At 35.5% G+C, this 15,310-nt stretch overlaps 1 protein-coding gene across 1 annotated transcript in view; it reads right to left on the bottom strand.

The window, feature by feature from the left end:
* Nucleotides 1–1,981: 1,981 nt before the first annotated feature.
* LOC123535341 (uncharacterized) overlaps nt 1,982–15,310 on the bottom strand; it is a 30,218-nt gene continuing 16,889 nt past the window's right edge. Inside the window, exons 5-7 of the mRNA XM_053520346.1 lie at nt 14,397–14,612; nt 2,441–2,632; nt 1,982–2,094 (exon numbers count right to left, since the gene is read on the bottom strand). Coding sequence (XP_053376321.1) covers nt 2,045–2,094; nt 2,441–2,632; nt 14,397–14,612 — 458 coding nt within the window. The 3' untranslated portion in view covers nt 1,982–2,044. The remainder of the gene's footprint in view (nt 2,095–2,440; nt 2,633–14,396; nt 14,613–15,310) is intronic.

Raw genomic sequence — 15,310 nt, 5'->3', positions numbered from 1 at the left:
TTTTATCATGTCACATTTTAAGGGTTATGACGTTCTATGTGTGTGTTTTTCGCAAGACTTGAGTTTCACTTGAAGTGTGTGGTATTTCTATCTGATATAGTACATGATGGCACCATTTACTGGGAGGTTGAACCACTATATGCAGCCCGTCTGGGCGTACCAGATGTTTAAAGCACTGGTATTGGCAATAGGAGTAAAACGACCTCAAGGGTGGGGGCGCGGTCATGGCTGTTTGTTACAATAAGGCTGTTAATATTATCATTGTTCACTAATGATATTATTGTAATAACTATTATTTTTTATTATTATGTACAACGCCATTGAATATATCATTTATAAAAAAAGGCGTTTAATCAAATTGTTCAGTTTCAGTTTTGTGACTGCATATGTCATGTTTTGTTACTTTCCTACATAGCTGTGATGTGTCACATGTTTAATTGTAAAGCGCCTTTGAACGTATATTCCATATGAAAAGGGCGCTCAACAAATCTGGTATAATAATAATAACTAGAGCTATCACTAAAGGTGATGAATGTACCCCCCCCCCCCGCCCCGCATGCACTGACACAGTATATTGCAATTTGACGCACACAAGATTGCATAATTATGTGGACTGTATGTATATAGACTGTATGTATACAGTATAGTAACAAAAAACAAGGTCCCATAACTATGCAGAATATTTATCTAAAAGAATGTAACATGCACCATGCACAACTAGGGTTGGTACTGATCACTTGTGTGAAGTTTCATTGAATTGTGTGTAAGGGTTTGGTAGATTAGGCACGCACAAGATTGCATATGCAGACTGTATGTACATAGTATGTTAACAAGAAACAAAGTCCCATAACTCTGCAATTTTTGTAGCTGAAAGAACCTAACATGCCCCATGCACAACTACTGTTGGTACTGATCACTTGTGTGAAGTTTCATTAAATTGTGTCAAGGGGATGAGGAGAGATGGTGCGCACAAGATTGTGTCTATGTATATAGTATAGTAACAAAAGAACAAAGTCCCATAACTTTGCAAATTTTTTTTTCTGAAAGAACCTAACATGCCCCATGCACAACTACTGTTGGTACTGATCACTTGTGTGAAGTTTCATAAAATTGTGTCAAGGGGATGAGGAGAGATGGTGCGCACAAGATTGTGTCTATGTATATATCATAGTAACAAAAAAACAAAGTCCCATAACTCTGCTGCAAATTTTTTTTCTAAAAGAACCTAACATGCCCCATGCACAACTACTGTTGGTACTGATCACTTGTGTGAAGTTTCATTAAATTGTGTCAAGGGGCTGAGGAGAGATGGTGCGCACAAGATTGTGTCTATGTATATAGTATAGTAACAAAAAAACAAAGTCCCATAACTCTGCAATTTTTTTTTCTAAAAGAACCTAACATGCCCCGTGCACAACTACTGTTGGTACTGATCACTTGTGTGAAGTTTCATTAAATTCTGTCAAGGGGATAAGGAGAGATGGTGCGCACAAGATTGCGTCTACGGACAGACGGACAGACGGCCAGACGGACAGACAACCTGAAACCAGTATTCCCCCCCTTACAACTTTGTTGTCGGGGGGTACAATAATACTCGCAGAGACTATGTATCTTGCCCATCTAATTTGGAAAAACAAAGTGACATGTTCTACTCGCAAAGGCTACGCATTCTTGCCTATCTAATGGCGAAAAACAAGGGGACATGTCCTACTCGCAGAGACTATGCATTTTTGCCATTCTAAGATGCCGATTTTGCACTTGCCCCCAACTGGTTAGTTAAAGATTTGGGCCCATAAAGCCTATCGGCAATATATTGCCCGTATGCTATGAGAAAAGCTGTTTCCTGTTATATTCGAATGATGCCGAAATAACATACATGTGTACGTTAATGCAATAGTAATCATGGGTACATTTTTTACCACAGAATTCGCAGTGAGTACATTTTCTTCGTGTAATGGAATAATAAAACAAACAGGATAAATAGCATCAAAACAAGAGGCTAATTTATTGACGAAAGGAATTGTTCACATACACTGTACTGTTGTCACTCTCCATACCATGTTTTTGAACCATCTACGAGTGTAATTACGCGATCTGAAAATTATCATTACAGAGATGAAAAAGTGATAAGGCTGTACAGTAGTAAATATATTTGCAATATGTTCTATTTAAAATTAACTTCTGAGAGCTAACATAGCCAGGCCCATTTCAAAAACGAACTACTAGCCTTGTGTTCTTAAATTACATTTAAGCTACATAAAAAAGAGAGTTTCTGTCATGTGTAGGTCCACAATGAAATAAAAGTAGGAACTGGCTTACATAAAACATTAAAATGCCACTTTAACTGAAAAAAAAAATGGGGATTATTTCTTTCCGCAATTATCCAAGCCCGATACTAGCATCTATTTCCATACATATAATTTCCATGAAGAATACCTACTTGTTAACACTCTCACCTCACAAAGGTGAAAATAATCGTTTGCTCTCTGCACAAGTTTAACATATCTCGCTGGGATAGCGTCTGGGAATGTAACATGCGTGTAAACGCCGAGAGGGCCAGCCCAGTAAGCCTGTTGTGTCAAGGTATCCAGAGAATCACCCATCATTACTGTAATATTTTTGGCTCGATCCGCTGAAATACGATGACAGAAAAATAGTTCGCCTTCTTTCTATATAAAATTGAGAAAATACAAGTAGATTCAGCATCATCCTATTGAAATGTCTGTAACTTTCATACTCTTTTCTTGAAGAAGATTGACAATGCTGATTAAAGATCAAAAGAAAAGTTTCTGTCTGTAAGAGGCAAGGACAAACAAACACACTTTAAAATCAGTTAAAAAACCAGACCCTATTTTGTAATGGTAACGCCCATAACATATTCTACAGTGCAATTACTTCATAATGAAAATACTATCGAAATATCAAGAATAGACCTGATATAAGATTGCGTTGAAATTTTAGGGAAATGCTTTACAGAATAACAACGGAGGACTATTCGAAGCGCCTTATTTGATAAACCATTAAACAATGCGACTTCAGATATAAGACACACATACAATAAAGATTTCTACATTAAAAATGGACTTTTAATCCCACAGTAGAGTGGCCAGGGACATTAACCACTCGCCCACCGAAGTACAGACTCATATATAATAGAGTTATTATAACAGTACCTTTACTTAAAATGTTGTATTCGGCTAAAATGGATTTTGCCAGGCCTGGATCGCACGAGGCGCCTGCGCGGAGAGTGATCCGTCCTGGCAAAATCCACAAAAGCGAAATGTATTATTGTAAATAAAGGTACTTTAATGACCCTTATATTACATACATATACCTAGAACTAGCGTAAAACAAGCTAAAACTGACCTTAATTTTAGTTAAATAAGACTGAAAATTCGTTGAAAGGGTGAACATTCTTGACTTGCGGGACGCCATCGTGACGTCATTCCTTGCGTGATATTTGTCGTCACAACTAAAGCTGTATCACTGAATAGTTTTTTTTGTATGCGATGGGAGTTGAATACAGGGGCTTTTATCCGTTTTTAAAGAAATAATTTATAGCAAAACCGTGTTTTAATGTTATTGATACACAGAAAGAAGTTATACGTCCGCGGAATAATTTCACGAGGGCGTAACCCGAGTGAATTATTCTGGCGACGTATAACCAATGAGTGTATTGATTAAGGTAAAACACGCTTTTGCTATACATTATTTCGATTCTTATATGCCCTTAATCTTAAACAGCAGATAAAATATAGTAGCGCTCTTTCTTGGTCGCAACAAAAACATTGACGTCATCGCACGTTAACGTGACACCATTTTAGCATTAGCGTGTTTCAGCAAAAACAAGCATATTTGTACAGAACAGAACAGAATTTTATTTTTGCTCTAAGGCCACCGGCCCATGCAAACATATTTACAAAACAACAAAATACAAGGCATATGCACATTCATGTACAAGGTAAAAGAAAATGACATATACAAAGTAACAGAAACTGACAAATAGTATCTAATATGACTAGGCAATGCTTAAATCATCACAACTATATCATGTTAACGTCACATCGACGTGATATTTAATGCCATGTACGCACCGAGAAATAGCGCTTTCAAATTTTTGATCAAATGTTTTACTTAATAGCATATTTAAAACGAAATGTCACATTGCACAACTGTCTTGGCGAATTAATACAAATACTAAGTTGGTTATTTACTTTGCAGAATAATTCGCCATCATTTTCGCCCAAATTATACTCTTCCGCAAGACGTATTACCAATTCCGGTCCTGGCGTGTATAAACAAATGAGCGTAACGACCTCCCATTTGACGCCATGCATGCGCGAAGAAACAGTTCTATCATATTGATCTTAATTTTACAACATCAGCCATATTAGAATCGAAATAATTTATAGCAAAACCGTGTTTAAACACTATTTATGCACTCGGGCGGTTATACGTCGTTCGAAATAATATCACTCGGGCTGCGCACTATATTACGCCCGACGTATAACCGCCCATCGTGCATAACTAGTGTTAAAACTCGAATTTGCTATAAATTATTTCTTAAGTAAAATACATGCTGTTTCTGAGACGAAATATTCGTAGGTATATAATACAAAATGATATGTGTACACGATTCTTACTACTCCACACACAGTTTTCCTGACTTAACTTCACATAAAGTTTCAACTAAAACTCATACTTAATGTATGCTATTTTTTTTTGTAAACATCTTAAAAACGCATAGGTTATTACTCCATGCTACCTATAAATCATAACTTGACTTTTAATTAGCAGATATAACACTTCTAGTGTACTCGTTTACCAGTGAAAGACAGGTTGCTTCAAAGGTGTTCAGGTTCATGTGAGCTACATTTCTGTCATTTGTAATAGATCTATATTGATTTGCATAATAATTTACAGGGATAAACCACTATGCATAAGTGTTATTGAATTTTTACAATATCATTATCACCTCCTTTCATCAATTATTTATATCTGAAAGCCTGTGTTCAAATAACTATTTAGAGTTTGTCTTAATGGTGTGTGTGGACTCGTTAAATTCATTAAAAGTTTAATTAGCCAATTTTCATCGCTACAAGCGGGGAAAACATATATAGGTCTACATCAGGAGAAACAGTCCCATAATTCTGATTTGAATTTTTGACAGAGTTATGTCCTTTTTTGGTAAAACTTTTTGATAACATCAAAATCAATATCTTTCAAATTGTAACTATCAAGTTATTGACTTGAAACTTAAATTAGATACAAATCCCATAACTTTGATTTGAATTTTGACAGAGTAATTCCCCCTTTCTGACTCAGATTTTTTTTTTACTGGCAAAGTTCTAATTCAGAGTCAAGCACTGAGAATAGTTGAGCCCGCTGTCTTATGGGCAGCTCTTATTATACTTTAATATCTATATACTGTAATTGGGATCTGGGTATCTATGCCTTCATACAGTATGTTAGAATATTTGAGTTAAAATTAGAAGTGGACCATCTCTTATAACTCAAATTTATGAGTGGCAACACATTTATTTTATATATGTTTTATGTATGACCTCTTTGTTTTGTGTTGATGAGATGTAAATAAACTAAATAAATAAATATATAGTTTGTGTTTAATCATTTTGCGAATCTGTAGGAACTATGTCCATCGGAAAAAACACTTGTCTCTTATTAATATTCAATAAAGAAATTGTCAGTATAGTTTTGATATCTCTATACTTCAAAGTGCTGTTGTTTAAAGAATACTAAAATGCATAGAAACTCATTTTAGTAAAATATTGAGCTTCTTTTAAAAAAGCAACGCTGACAAGATGTCATATCTTTGAAAAATACTCAGCATTTTCGCAAGCGGTAAACTTTACAAATTTTGTTATGTGATAGAGAGAACTCTTCCATCCACTTGACCATGTAAATAATGGAAAATGTATCCATTGCGGATATTGTTTATTTGTTGATTTTATAGCAAAAAAAAAACAAAAAAAAAAACACGGTTTTTCTAGCGTTATATAGTATTTCACATATAAATGACGTCATCAGTGACGCCACAACGAGAAACACTAATAACGTTATTTTCACTATGACGTTCAAATACTTGTTTGTAGATTAGGCTATCTATCAAAATATTTAATTAAATGTTTAGCATTTTGAACTCATTATTTTAAGCCACTTTGTACAGAAAACCATGCCAAGCCCTTTGACAGAAATTTACAACATTCCTAATTTTAATTCGCACATTTTGATTTAGATAATGAAAACTCTTTGGGGTAATTGAACATGGCGGACGTGTTTTGACGACGTGTCACCTATTGCTGAAATTTTCGCAGTTTATCGCAAAACCATGAACATGAGCGTTTGGAAAACTTCCTCTGGTGCTGCTGCTGCATCCGATAGGCCTTATATGAACAGGTTTGAACCCCTATCCGACTCCTGGAATGAAGTCAATCGAAGTAAGAGAGTTCGTCATTCAACGGGTGGTGAATGGTCGGAAAGGTCAAATGCTCCGCCGTCACAAACTTTTCAAACTCTTAGTGAAATTGAACTGAACGAACTCAAACAACTCCCTACAGACGAAAAGCTAAATGTTATTATTGAAGGAATGTCTAGTATGGGACTATTAAAATATAGAATTGATAACATTGAGTCGCATATATATATGTACAAAGCGCTACGCACGAGGTCACACAGCAACGCCTACGCCTACTAGAGTACAAAAGTATAGAGACAGAGGCGCGTAGCAGGGAGAATAACATTATTATAACTGGTATTCCCGGACCTAGTGCGGAGGACCCTTCTAAAGTTGTGAACAATTTTATTACTAATAATCTGAAAATGGACTCTTCCAAATTTGTCATTGTTCTTGCTTTTAGACTTGGTAGGGTTTTCACCCCAAGGCCGTCACACCACAATCAAAATGTCACAAGCAAACCCCGTTTTTTATTTGCTGCCTTCAGCCATGCAGGTGAGCTTGATGGGTTGTGCTCCTCGTCTTAAGAATTCCAATATCGGTCTGTACAGGGATTATCCCAGGGAGATCAGTGATGCTAGAAAGGCTCTTTGGCCTGAATTCAAGAGAAAACGGGAAGAATTTGGCAAAGACAATGTAAAACTACGGTATCCGGCAGCTCTAAAAGTGAATGGCCGTGTTATTCGTAATTTCTTTCCAGACTGGTACGAAATTCTTAGGGAACCTCGAATAACGGATGTGTCTAAACGAATCTCAGACTCACTTAAATCTAAATCAGACAGTATACGTCAGGCGTATGATGCACAATTTGCCAACGGAAAACCCCCTGGTTTTGGTGATGACCCTGTCCGGCCGCCATATAGTCCTCAACGTCAAACGACAGAACACAAATCTGACTCTCATACAGGGCCAACTTCTCCTCCACTTGTCATTATTCCGGAAGAGGTTTCTAATGAAAACAAATCGTTTAATCATATGGAAACTGCAAGACACGAGGACGAGGCTTCGTTGGCTCCAAGCAGTTATAAATCAAACTGTGATGCATCAGTTGTGAGCTCAGTGCCTACGGAACACGATAACGGTAACTATGGATAGGAAGTACCGGGGGGCAGTGTGCTCTGGCATGGTTGATACTTCGACCAGTAACAGTTGTGGTATTGTGGATACGTACTTGTGTAACATGTGCATGGATTTACCAAGTACTTCGACCAAAATTATTTGTGAACACTTTGTAAGTTTAGAAAAGTCTGGTTTGATAACAGAGAACAGTCAAAAACCTGTTCAAGTTCCAATACCTGAACAGTCTCCAGTTAACATTTCTGAATCAAATATTTTTTCAGTAACTGATTTAAAAGTTGGTTGTATAAATGTTTGTGGCTTGATGACTAGAACGAAATATCCTGAATTTATCGAAGTGATAAACAATTTTGACATTTTATGCATTGCTGAAACCAAACTTAGCCAGTATGATATAGTTAATGTTAGTGGTTATAGTTTTTTTTATCTAAACCACGAAAAGATCCCCATTTTAGGAAATCTGGAGGTATAGGCTACTTTATTAAAAACAGTCTGATAGAGTTTATAGATATCATTCAATCCGACTGCAAATACGTATTCTGGATTAAGCTGAAACAATGTTTTAACAAAACTTTCAAAAATGATATTATTTTTGGCGCAGTTTATATCCCGCCTCAACAATCGCGTTTTCACAACGACGATGAATTTTTTCTTTTCCAGTCTGAAGTATCCGATATGTGTACTAAACATGAATATTGTATTATGTTAGGGGACACGAATAGGCCCACTTCAGTTCTACCTGATTATATTCTGGTAGACGATTTCCTTTCAGAAGAGTGAGTTTGGATTTGATGAAGGTCTTATAAAAAGGTTTAACTCAATAGATTGTATTTCTAATACTATTTTTTCAAACAATAGAGCCTCGAAAGATGATAAAGTAAATACTATTGGCTGTAGGAAACTTCACGTTTAGGGGAATATCTGTTATAGATTACATTTTTGCCTCTACCAAATGTTTTCCATATTTTTCAAATTTTGAAATCATTGAAACAGACCCATTATTTTCTGACGGACATGTCATTCTCCAATTAAGTATGTTTCTTTCTGAACTAAGGGATGAAAATCAGTCTGAGTTCTCAAGCAATGAAAAAACAGCACCTGTGTCGCAAAAACCGCCGAAATGGTTAAATGCATTACAAAACGATTTATAGCAAATATTAATCGTCAGAAATTGAGCGATATAGAATATTCACTGACCAATTTAGCTGTGAACCCGACTGCAACCAGTATTAATAAATTGTCGGAAATGATTGCGGATTTATTTAACAACTCCGCAGTCGCAACTTTTGCTAGTAATACGTCTAGTTCAAACTATATGAATTTTATAAATAACGCACCGAAAAGTGATAAAACTTTTTTCGGGCCTCAGTGTAAGAAAGCGAGAACGCTTTATCATAAGGCACGTAGTAAATACAATAGAAATAAGAATGCCTACTACATATCAGAACTGGCCCGTGCCAGCAAACATTATAAACAGACGATGAACACATATATACATATACATAAAACAAATAATGAACGGAAAATACGTGATATGCACTCTAAACGTCCTAAAGACTTTTGGAAATTAATAAATAGTTTTAATAAAACTGAACAAAACAAAATGCCGACGACAAGCGATCTTTTCGAACATTTTAAGAATGTGAATTCAAATGTGCATTCTACGGAAAGTGACATTGAAAGCTTAGCATATGACTCTACTGATTCTGAAAATCTGAATTCCCCAATTACCTCCCAACAATTAATAAAATGATTTCAAAGTGCAATAATTGTAAAGCTGCATCACCGTTCGATAACATCTGTAATGAATATATAAAAAGTACCAAACACTTAATGTTACCTGTTTATACGTCCTTTTTAACGCTATTTTGATTCAGGCAATCTGCCTGAAACTTGGCCGATTGGTACAATAAAGCCAATATTTAAAAATAAGGGTCCTCCCCTTGATCCTTCTAACTATAGACCGATAACAATCTTAAGTTGTCTGGGAAAACTTTTTACGGCTATTTCAAATGAGCGGGTTAATATTTTTCTTAAGCGCAATAATATATTAAATGAAAATCAGGCCAGGTTCCGGTCTAGTTATTCCACATGCGACCATATTTTTACGTTAAAATATCTTATTGACAAATTGAGACAACAAAAGAAATTGCTCTTATGTAGATTTTTCTTTAGCCTTCGACCAAGTTTGGCGGGCTGGTCTGTGGAGCAAATTGTTGAAAAATGGTATAAGTGGGAAATTGTTTACGGTTATCAAAAATATGTACGCAGATATAAAGTCGTGCGTTTCTCAAATGGTAAAACCCCATTTTTCAAAAGTAATTGTGGGGTTCGTCAAGGGGAAAATCTTTCCCTCATACTTTTTTCAATCTATTTAAATGACTTAGAGTCTTATTTAGAAGAAAGAAACCCTGGTATGGAATTACATCAACCGCATATTGACCCAAATATCTACTTGAAAATTTTTGTCCTTCTTTATGCAGATGATACAATGATTGTTAGTGATAATCCGGTCTCTTTTCAAAATATGTTAGATGATTTTTATAACTATTGTAGAATATGGAAACTTCAGATTAACATGAGCAAAACAAAAGTTATTGTTTTTAGTTCAAATCGTCCTCAACATTTTTATTTCACACTAAATGGTGAACCAATAGAAACAGTGAACGAATATAAGTATTTAGGTATATTATTATTTTCATCTTCCGGCAGTTTTCTTAAAGCTAAAAAACAATAAGCTGCACAAGCAATTAAAGCCATGCATATTCTTTATAAATGGATTTATAATTTAGACCTTCCTATAGATATTCAACTGAAACTTTTCGATCAAACAGTTCAACCAATTTTGACTTACAACTGTGAATCGTGGGGCTTTGATAATAATGATATAATAGAGAAAGTACATACTGATTTCTTACTAAAAATAAGAAAATCAAAGAAAAGTACGCCTATTTATATGCTGTACGGGGAATACCATTAGATATTGTAATCAAAGTTAGAATTGTTAGATACTGGGCCAAAGTATTAAGTAGCAGCAGTTCAATATTGAATAGAATCTGCTATGAAAATATGCTTTATTCAACCTCAAGTAATAAATGGCTAGATTGTGTCAAGAATATTCTAGATTCTACAGGAAACACTTTTATTTGGATTAACCAAAGTTTACTAGATTTATGTAATTTACACACTACAATTAAAAGAATACTATTGGACCAGTTTTTCCAAGATTGGAATAATAAGATAAGTATCTCGTCGAAGGGCAAAAACTACAGACTTTACAAAATAAATGCAAATTTTGAAAAATATCTGACTAAACTCCCGGAAAGCTTAAGAATTTCATTGTTTCATTTTAGGACGGGAAACCATAGGTTACCTGTCGAAGTAGGGAGGTGGACCCAGTCATTTGTTCCTCTTGAGAACAGAAAATGCAGGTTGTGCCCCCTTAACGACATAGGCGACGAGTACCACTATATGCTAGTCTGCCCCTTTTTCTCCCAATTCAGGAAGGTTTATACACTGGCACCAGATCAGAAAGAAAATGCCTCCGTACGTGTTATACCCTACCCCTAGGTATTCTATAAGAACCATGGTCATGAACGGGAAAGTGCACTAACCCGTTTCAATCGTACATTTTTCAACTTAAACGCGCAGTTCGGTGAATGGGTACCTAGTATATTAAACAAGCGATAATTTATCTTCCATCGTGCACCAGTCACATTGTCTCAATATTCCATATTGCTGAGATTATAAACATATTTTATGCTTTCGTCAACGTTACAGAAAAAACTTGCTTGAACTTCCCTAATGAACATCCGGTCTAGAGGTCACGGCAGTGCGCACATGTTTGGCGAAACGTAAACAAACAAAAACAGATTTTTCAAAAATCACAATTTTACACTAAAACTCGAAATGATGAATGAAATTCATCTTGTATATGATCTTTAATTTGAAATCGTACATTGGTCTGCATCTGTTCTGTATATTTTATTCATTTTGCACATTTTGCTGCATTTTCACATTTTAGCGAAACACGTGTAGTAAAATGACGATTGACATACATTTTTACAACAGCCAATCAGAATCGTTTTATAATCTAGAACGGAACTTCAACAGGGAAGTTCAAGCAGGTTTTTTGTGTAATGTTGAAATTACTATAAACAACGCGTTGTTTTTCTAAGATAAAATGTATTGAAAAAATGTGACCGGTACACAATGGAAGATAAATTACCACTTGTTTGATATCCATAGTACACATTTACCCCACTGCGTGTTTAAGGTATGAAATGCGCGATTGAAACGGGTTAGTATATTTTTCCGTTCACGACCATGGTTCTTATAGAATACCTAGTGGTAGGGTATAACACGTACGGAGGCATTTTCTTTCTGATCTGGTGCCAGTGGGTTTATATACCAAGACGTTTTTATTCAAGGCCAAATACACTATTATTTAAAGAATTGTTAAACGCGGACTTGATTAAAATCCTAAAACATATTGCTAAGTTTGTTAAAATCATACTAAACCACTTCAGAGGAAACTAATAATATGTCGTTAACATACAGAAGATATATAGAAAAAGTTGTTACTCACGACTGCAAAATAAGCCCGTCAAACCGAAAAGATATGTCACATTTTAATTCAATGCCTAATGCTATCTCCCATTCATTAAATTTCCAGCCGAATGACTCCGACGGTCAGTTGTCCCACGCTACTTACTAATTATAGCATATTTGCAAGATTTGCACGAGGAAAGCAAGCGACTCTTTATTGTATGACCTGATAACCAGATAAAGTTAACTCATACGTTTAAAACTTTGTTGATTTTATAGCACAAGTTCACTATATCTTTTTACCATTTTTGATACATCGCGATTTTGTGAACATATAAGATTTCTCACTTATATGGAAGTATAACACTGTCCCCCATGTAGATTACCAGATGATTGTATTTATTTGATCTTTTTCTGTCATGTTGTTCCTTAGTATATGAGCCTGACAGTAATAAACGTAAATGTTGTTGTTGTTGTTGTGAAATAGCTTCCTTTTAGCACTAAGCCCTTTTATATATCTTCAATATACACATAAGTTCAACATCTTGAACAAGTAAAACAGTTTTGAGATGACCCCTCAAGTTTGACTGAAGTAGAGAGTACATGTACGTTTACATTTCCATGTCCGTGTCCGTGATAAATGTCTAGTACTCCAGCCATACACGTGTCATGTACAGCTAGACAATCCTATATAGAACAAGCTAGCTATAATAAAGAACAGTAATGCTCTAGAAATGTTATCTTGGCTTAATTGCTTGGCATACATGTAGCTATAGATATGTGTGTGCTTTCTCCACTTTTCATCGGTTCACTATCTTATGGTAGATGTTACTGGCGACAGCACATTTAATTGGTTGATGTCTTAGTTAATTATCAAAAGACATCAACTCAACCTTACGTAATATGCCAGCCTTTTTGTCGAAGTACATTCCCACTTCCATTCCTTTTGTTATGCTATGCAGCTCCTAGATCAATATTTCCTAGCTTGAATCCATGATGATATTTAATTCTGCAGCTTGATATACAAGGACTTTCGGATGTTCTTCAGTTGTCACCTATGGCCTGGAGGCCGCAGATATATTGGAATGCAACATGGGGACTGTGTGATTTCACGTGACTTTTTACCGATATGCGATTGGCTTATCGCATTTATGGAACGCCGTTTTTGCATTATAGCTGACACTCTATATGATATATAGAGAAATGTTTGTGACCTGAATTCCTCATTTATTATTTCATATATTTTATTCAAACTTTCAGAAATGATCAATATTGATACCTAGTTGTGCTGAGGGATTTTTTAAAATTGTTCTTTAATTTCCTGGATTTGTAAATCATGTAGAACAGAGTAATATTTCCCACTTTAAAGCGCAATGGTATAATAAAAAGATAAGCACGTTATTCACACATACATTACTTTTTAGGCTGAGAGGTCACACATACATCCATAACAATTTCTGTTCTGTATAACTTCTGGCCTCAGGAAATCTTTCAACTTGTTTACATTTTTCCCGTTGTTTTTATGTCCCCGAAGGTGGGTATATTAAAATCGAACTGTCGTCCGTGCGTCTGTGCGTCCGTCCGTCCGTGCGTGCGTCCAGTAAATTCCTGCGCAGATATATGATATGTAAAAAGGTGTTTTAGCAGCACATGAGCGCGAGAATCTCGCTGTTAAAACACGTTTTCTCTTTTGTTAAAACACCCCCGAAAATTGACAAGAACAGCAGTTTTATGCTAGAATAAGTGTTAAAGCATCTGGAGCAACTTATCATTTTGTTTTTGCAATCATCATGAAGGGTAAAATCAAAAGTGTATTAGTCTACTAGTGTTATTTATGTAACTTAGAACTAGATATGAAAGACAAGCTATTCAGTATAAATCTATAAAAGAGCTTCCCGATTGCGAAATTAAGTTTCCAGTTCGGAAAAGTTTGACATTACGTAATTTCAATATTGAATAAGAAGTTTATTAAGATATTTAAAAAAAATGAACGGCAGAAATTTAGATGTATGTTTCAAGTTTACAAAGCTGTATTTCATTTAATGAGGCTATGTATTTTCTTATGCACCGGTCTTTTTGAATGAAATAAGTCAGAAAAGGATGACTTAGCCAAGTTACTATATTTAGTATCAAGTTTTCCGTTCAGGAAGTTTGGAAAATCCAAGTGGTTGACTTCCCGAACGGGAAGTTTCCCCTAATGATTTGTGTACAGTCAGTTGCATGTGTCTAACAAATCTCATTATGTTACAGACACTTTTCCAAACCAAGATAACTAAGATACGAATGAAAAACTTACCAAAGGAGTCATCTCTGTTAATCACTTGTATTTGCCAAACTGGGTAGATGGCCTCTAAGTCGACGTACCACCAGTTAGTTTCGGCTTTCAGGGTTTGAAAGCAACCGCCGGAATAAAACACTGGATAATCAAGTTGGTCTACACCCTTATAGGAAGCATATCCACCATATTGACTGGACTGGTTCGTTGGCTTATAATAAGAAATATGTTCAATGTCTGAAATCGGGTAATATAATGTGAAAAGAATAACACACCTGAGACACATCAGAAACAACATATTTCCTTCAGTTCGTCATTGCATACAAAACAAAAATCTTTGGTTGCGCAAAAGTAAATAAGTAGACCATTGTTTGATCAGCCTTTTTTCCTAATAAGAGCTTATCCGGGTACCGTATGCTAACCAATGTCTTCTAGCTCGAATGCATGAACAAAGATGGACTTGCATCCAGTTTCATAAGTCTGGCATGGCATGAATAATGTTATTCATTTTATCAAATGGTCGTATGAGCCAAAATAACACTGTGCAATTAGTACTATTTGAACGCATATATCGTATTAAAATATCATCTATGTTACAGCGCATTTAATGATCGTTAAGGAACTATGGTCATCTTCTTGATGAAATCTGCTTTTCTGCCAACAGACCCTGAAATTGGCCGAGGTGGATGGACCAATCAAAAGGTATGTTTCTTTCGGCCAAGTTGATTATCCAATCAAATTAAAGGATTCATATAGAGGAAATCTTCACATGCTGCTGCCAATTGCATGTTTGAGGGATTCACCTAGCGGTGATATTTTCTTTACGCTGTCAAGTGACTTTATCATCGTTATTTATTTGATTAACAATTTCTATTTTGATCATACATCAGTTATGTACACTACGGAAAGGTTTTACCCTTATGGGGCTGCTTTCT

The sequence above is a fragment of the Mercenaria mercenaria genome, chromosome 12 (genome assembly GCF_021730395.1).
Source record: "Mercenaria mercenaria strain notata chromosome 12, MADL_Memer_1, whole genome shotgun sequence".
Lineage (NCBI taxonomy): Eukaryota > Metazoa > Mollusca > Bivalvia > Venerida > Veneridae > Mercenaria > Mercenaria mercenaria.
Note: the sequence above shows the minus strand (reverse complement) of the source record. Positions and strands in the feature narration are given on the sequence as shown.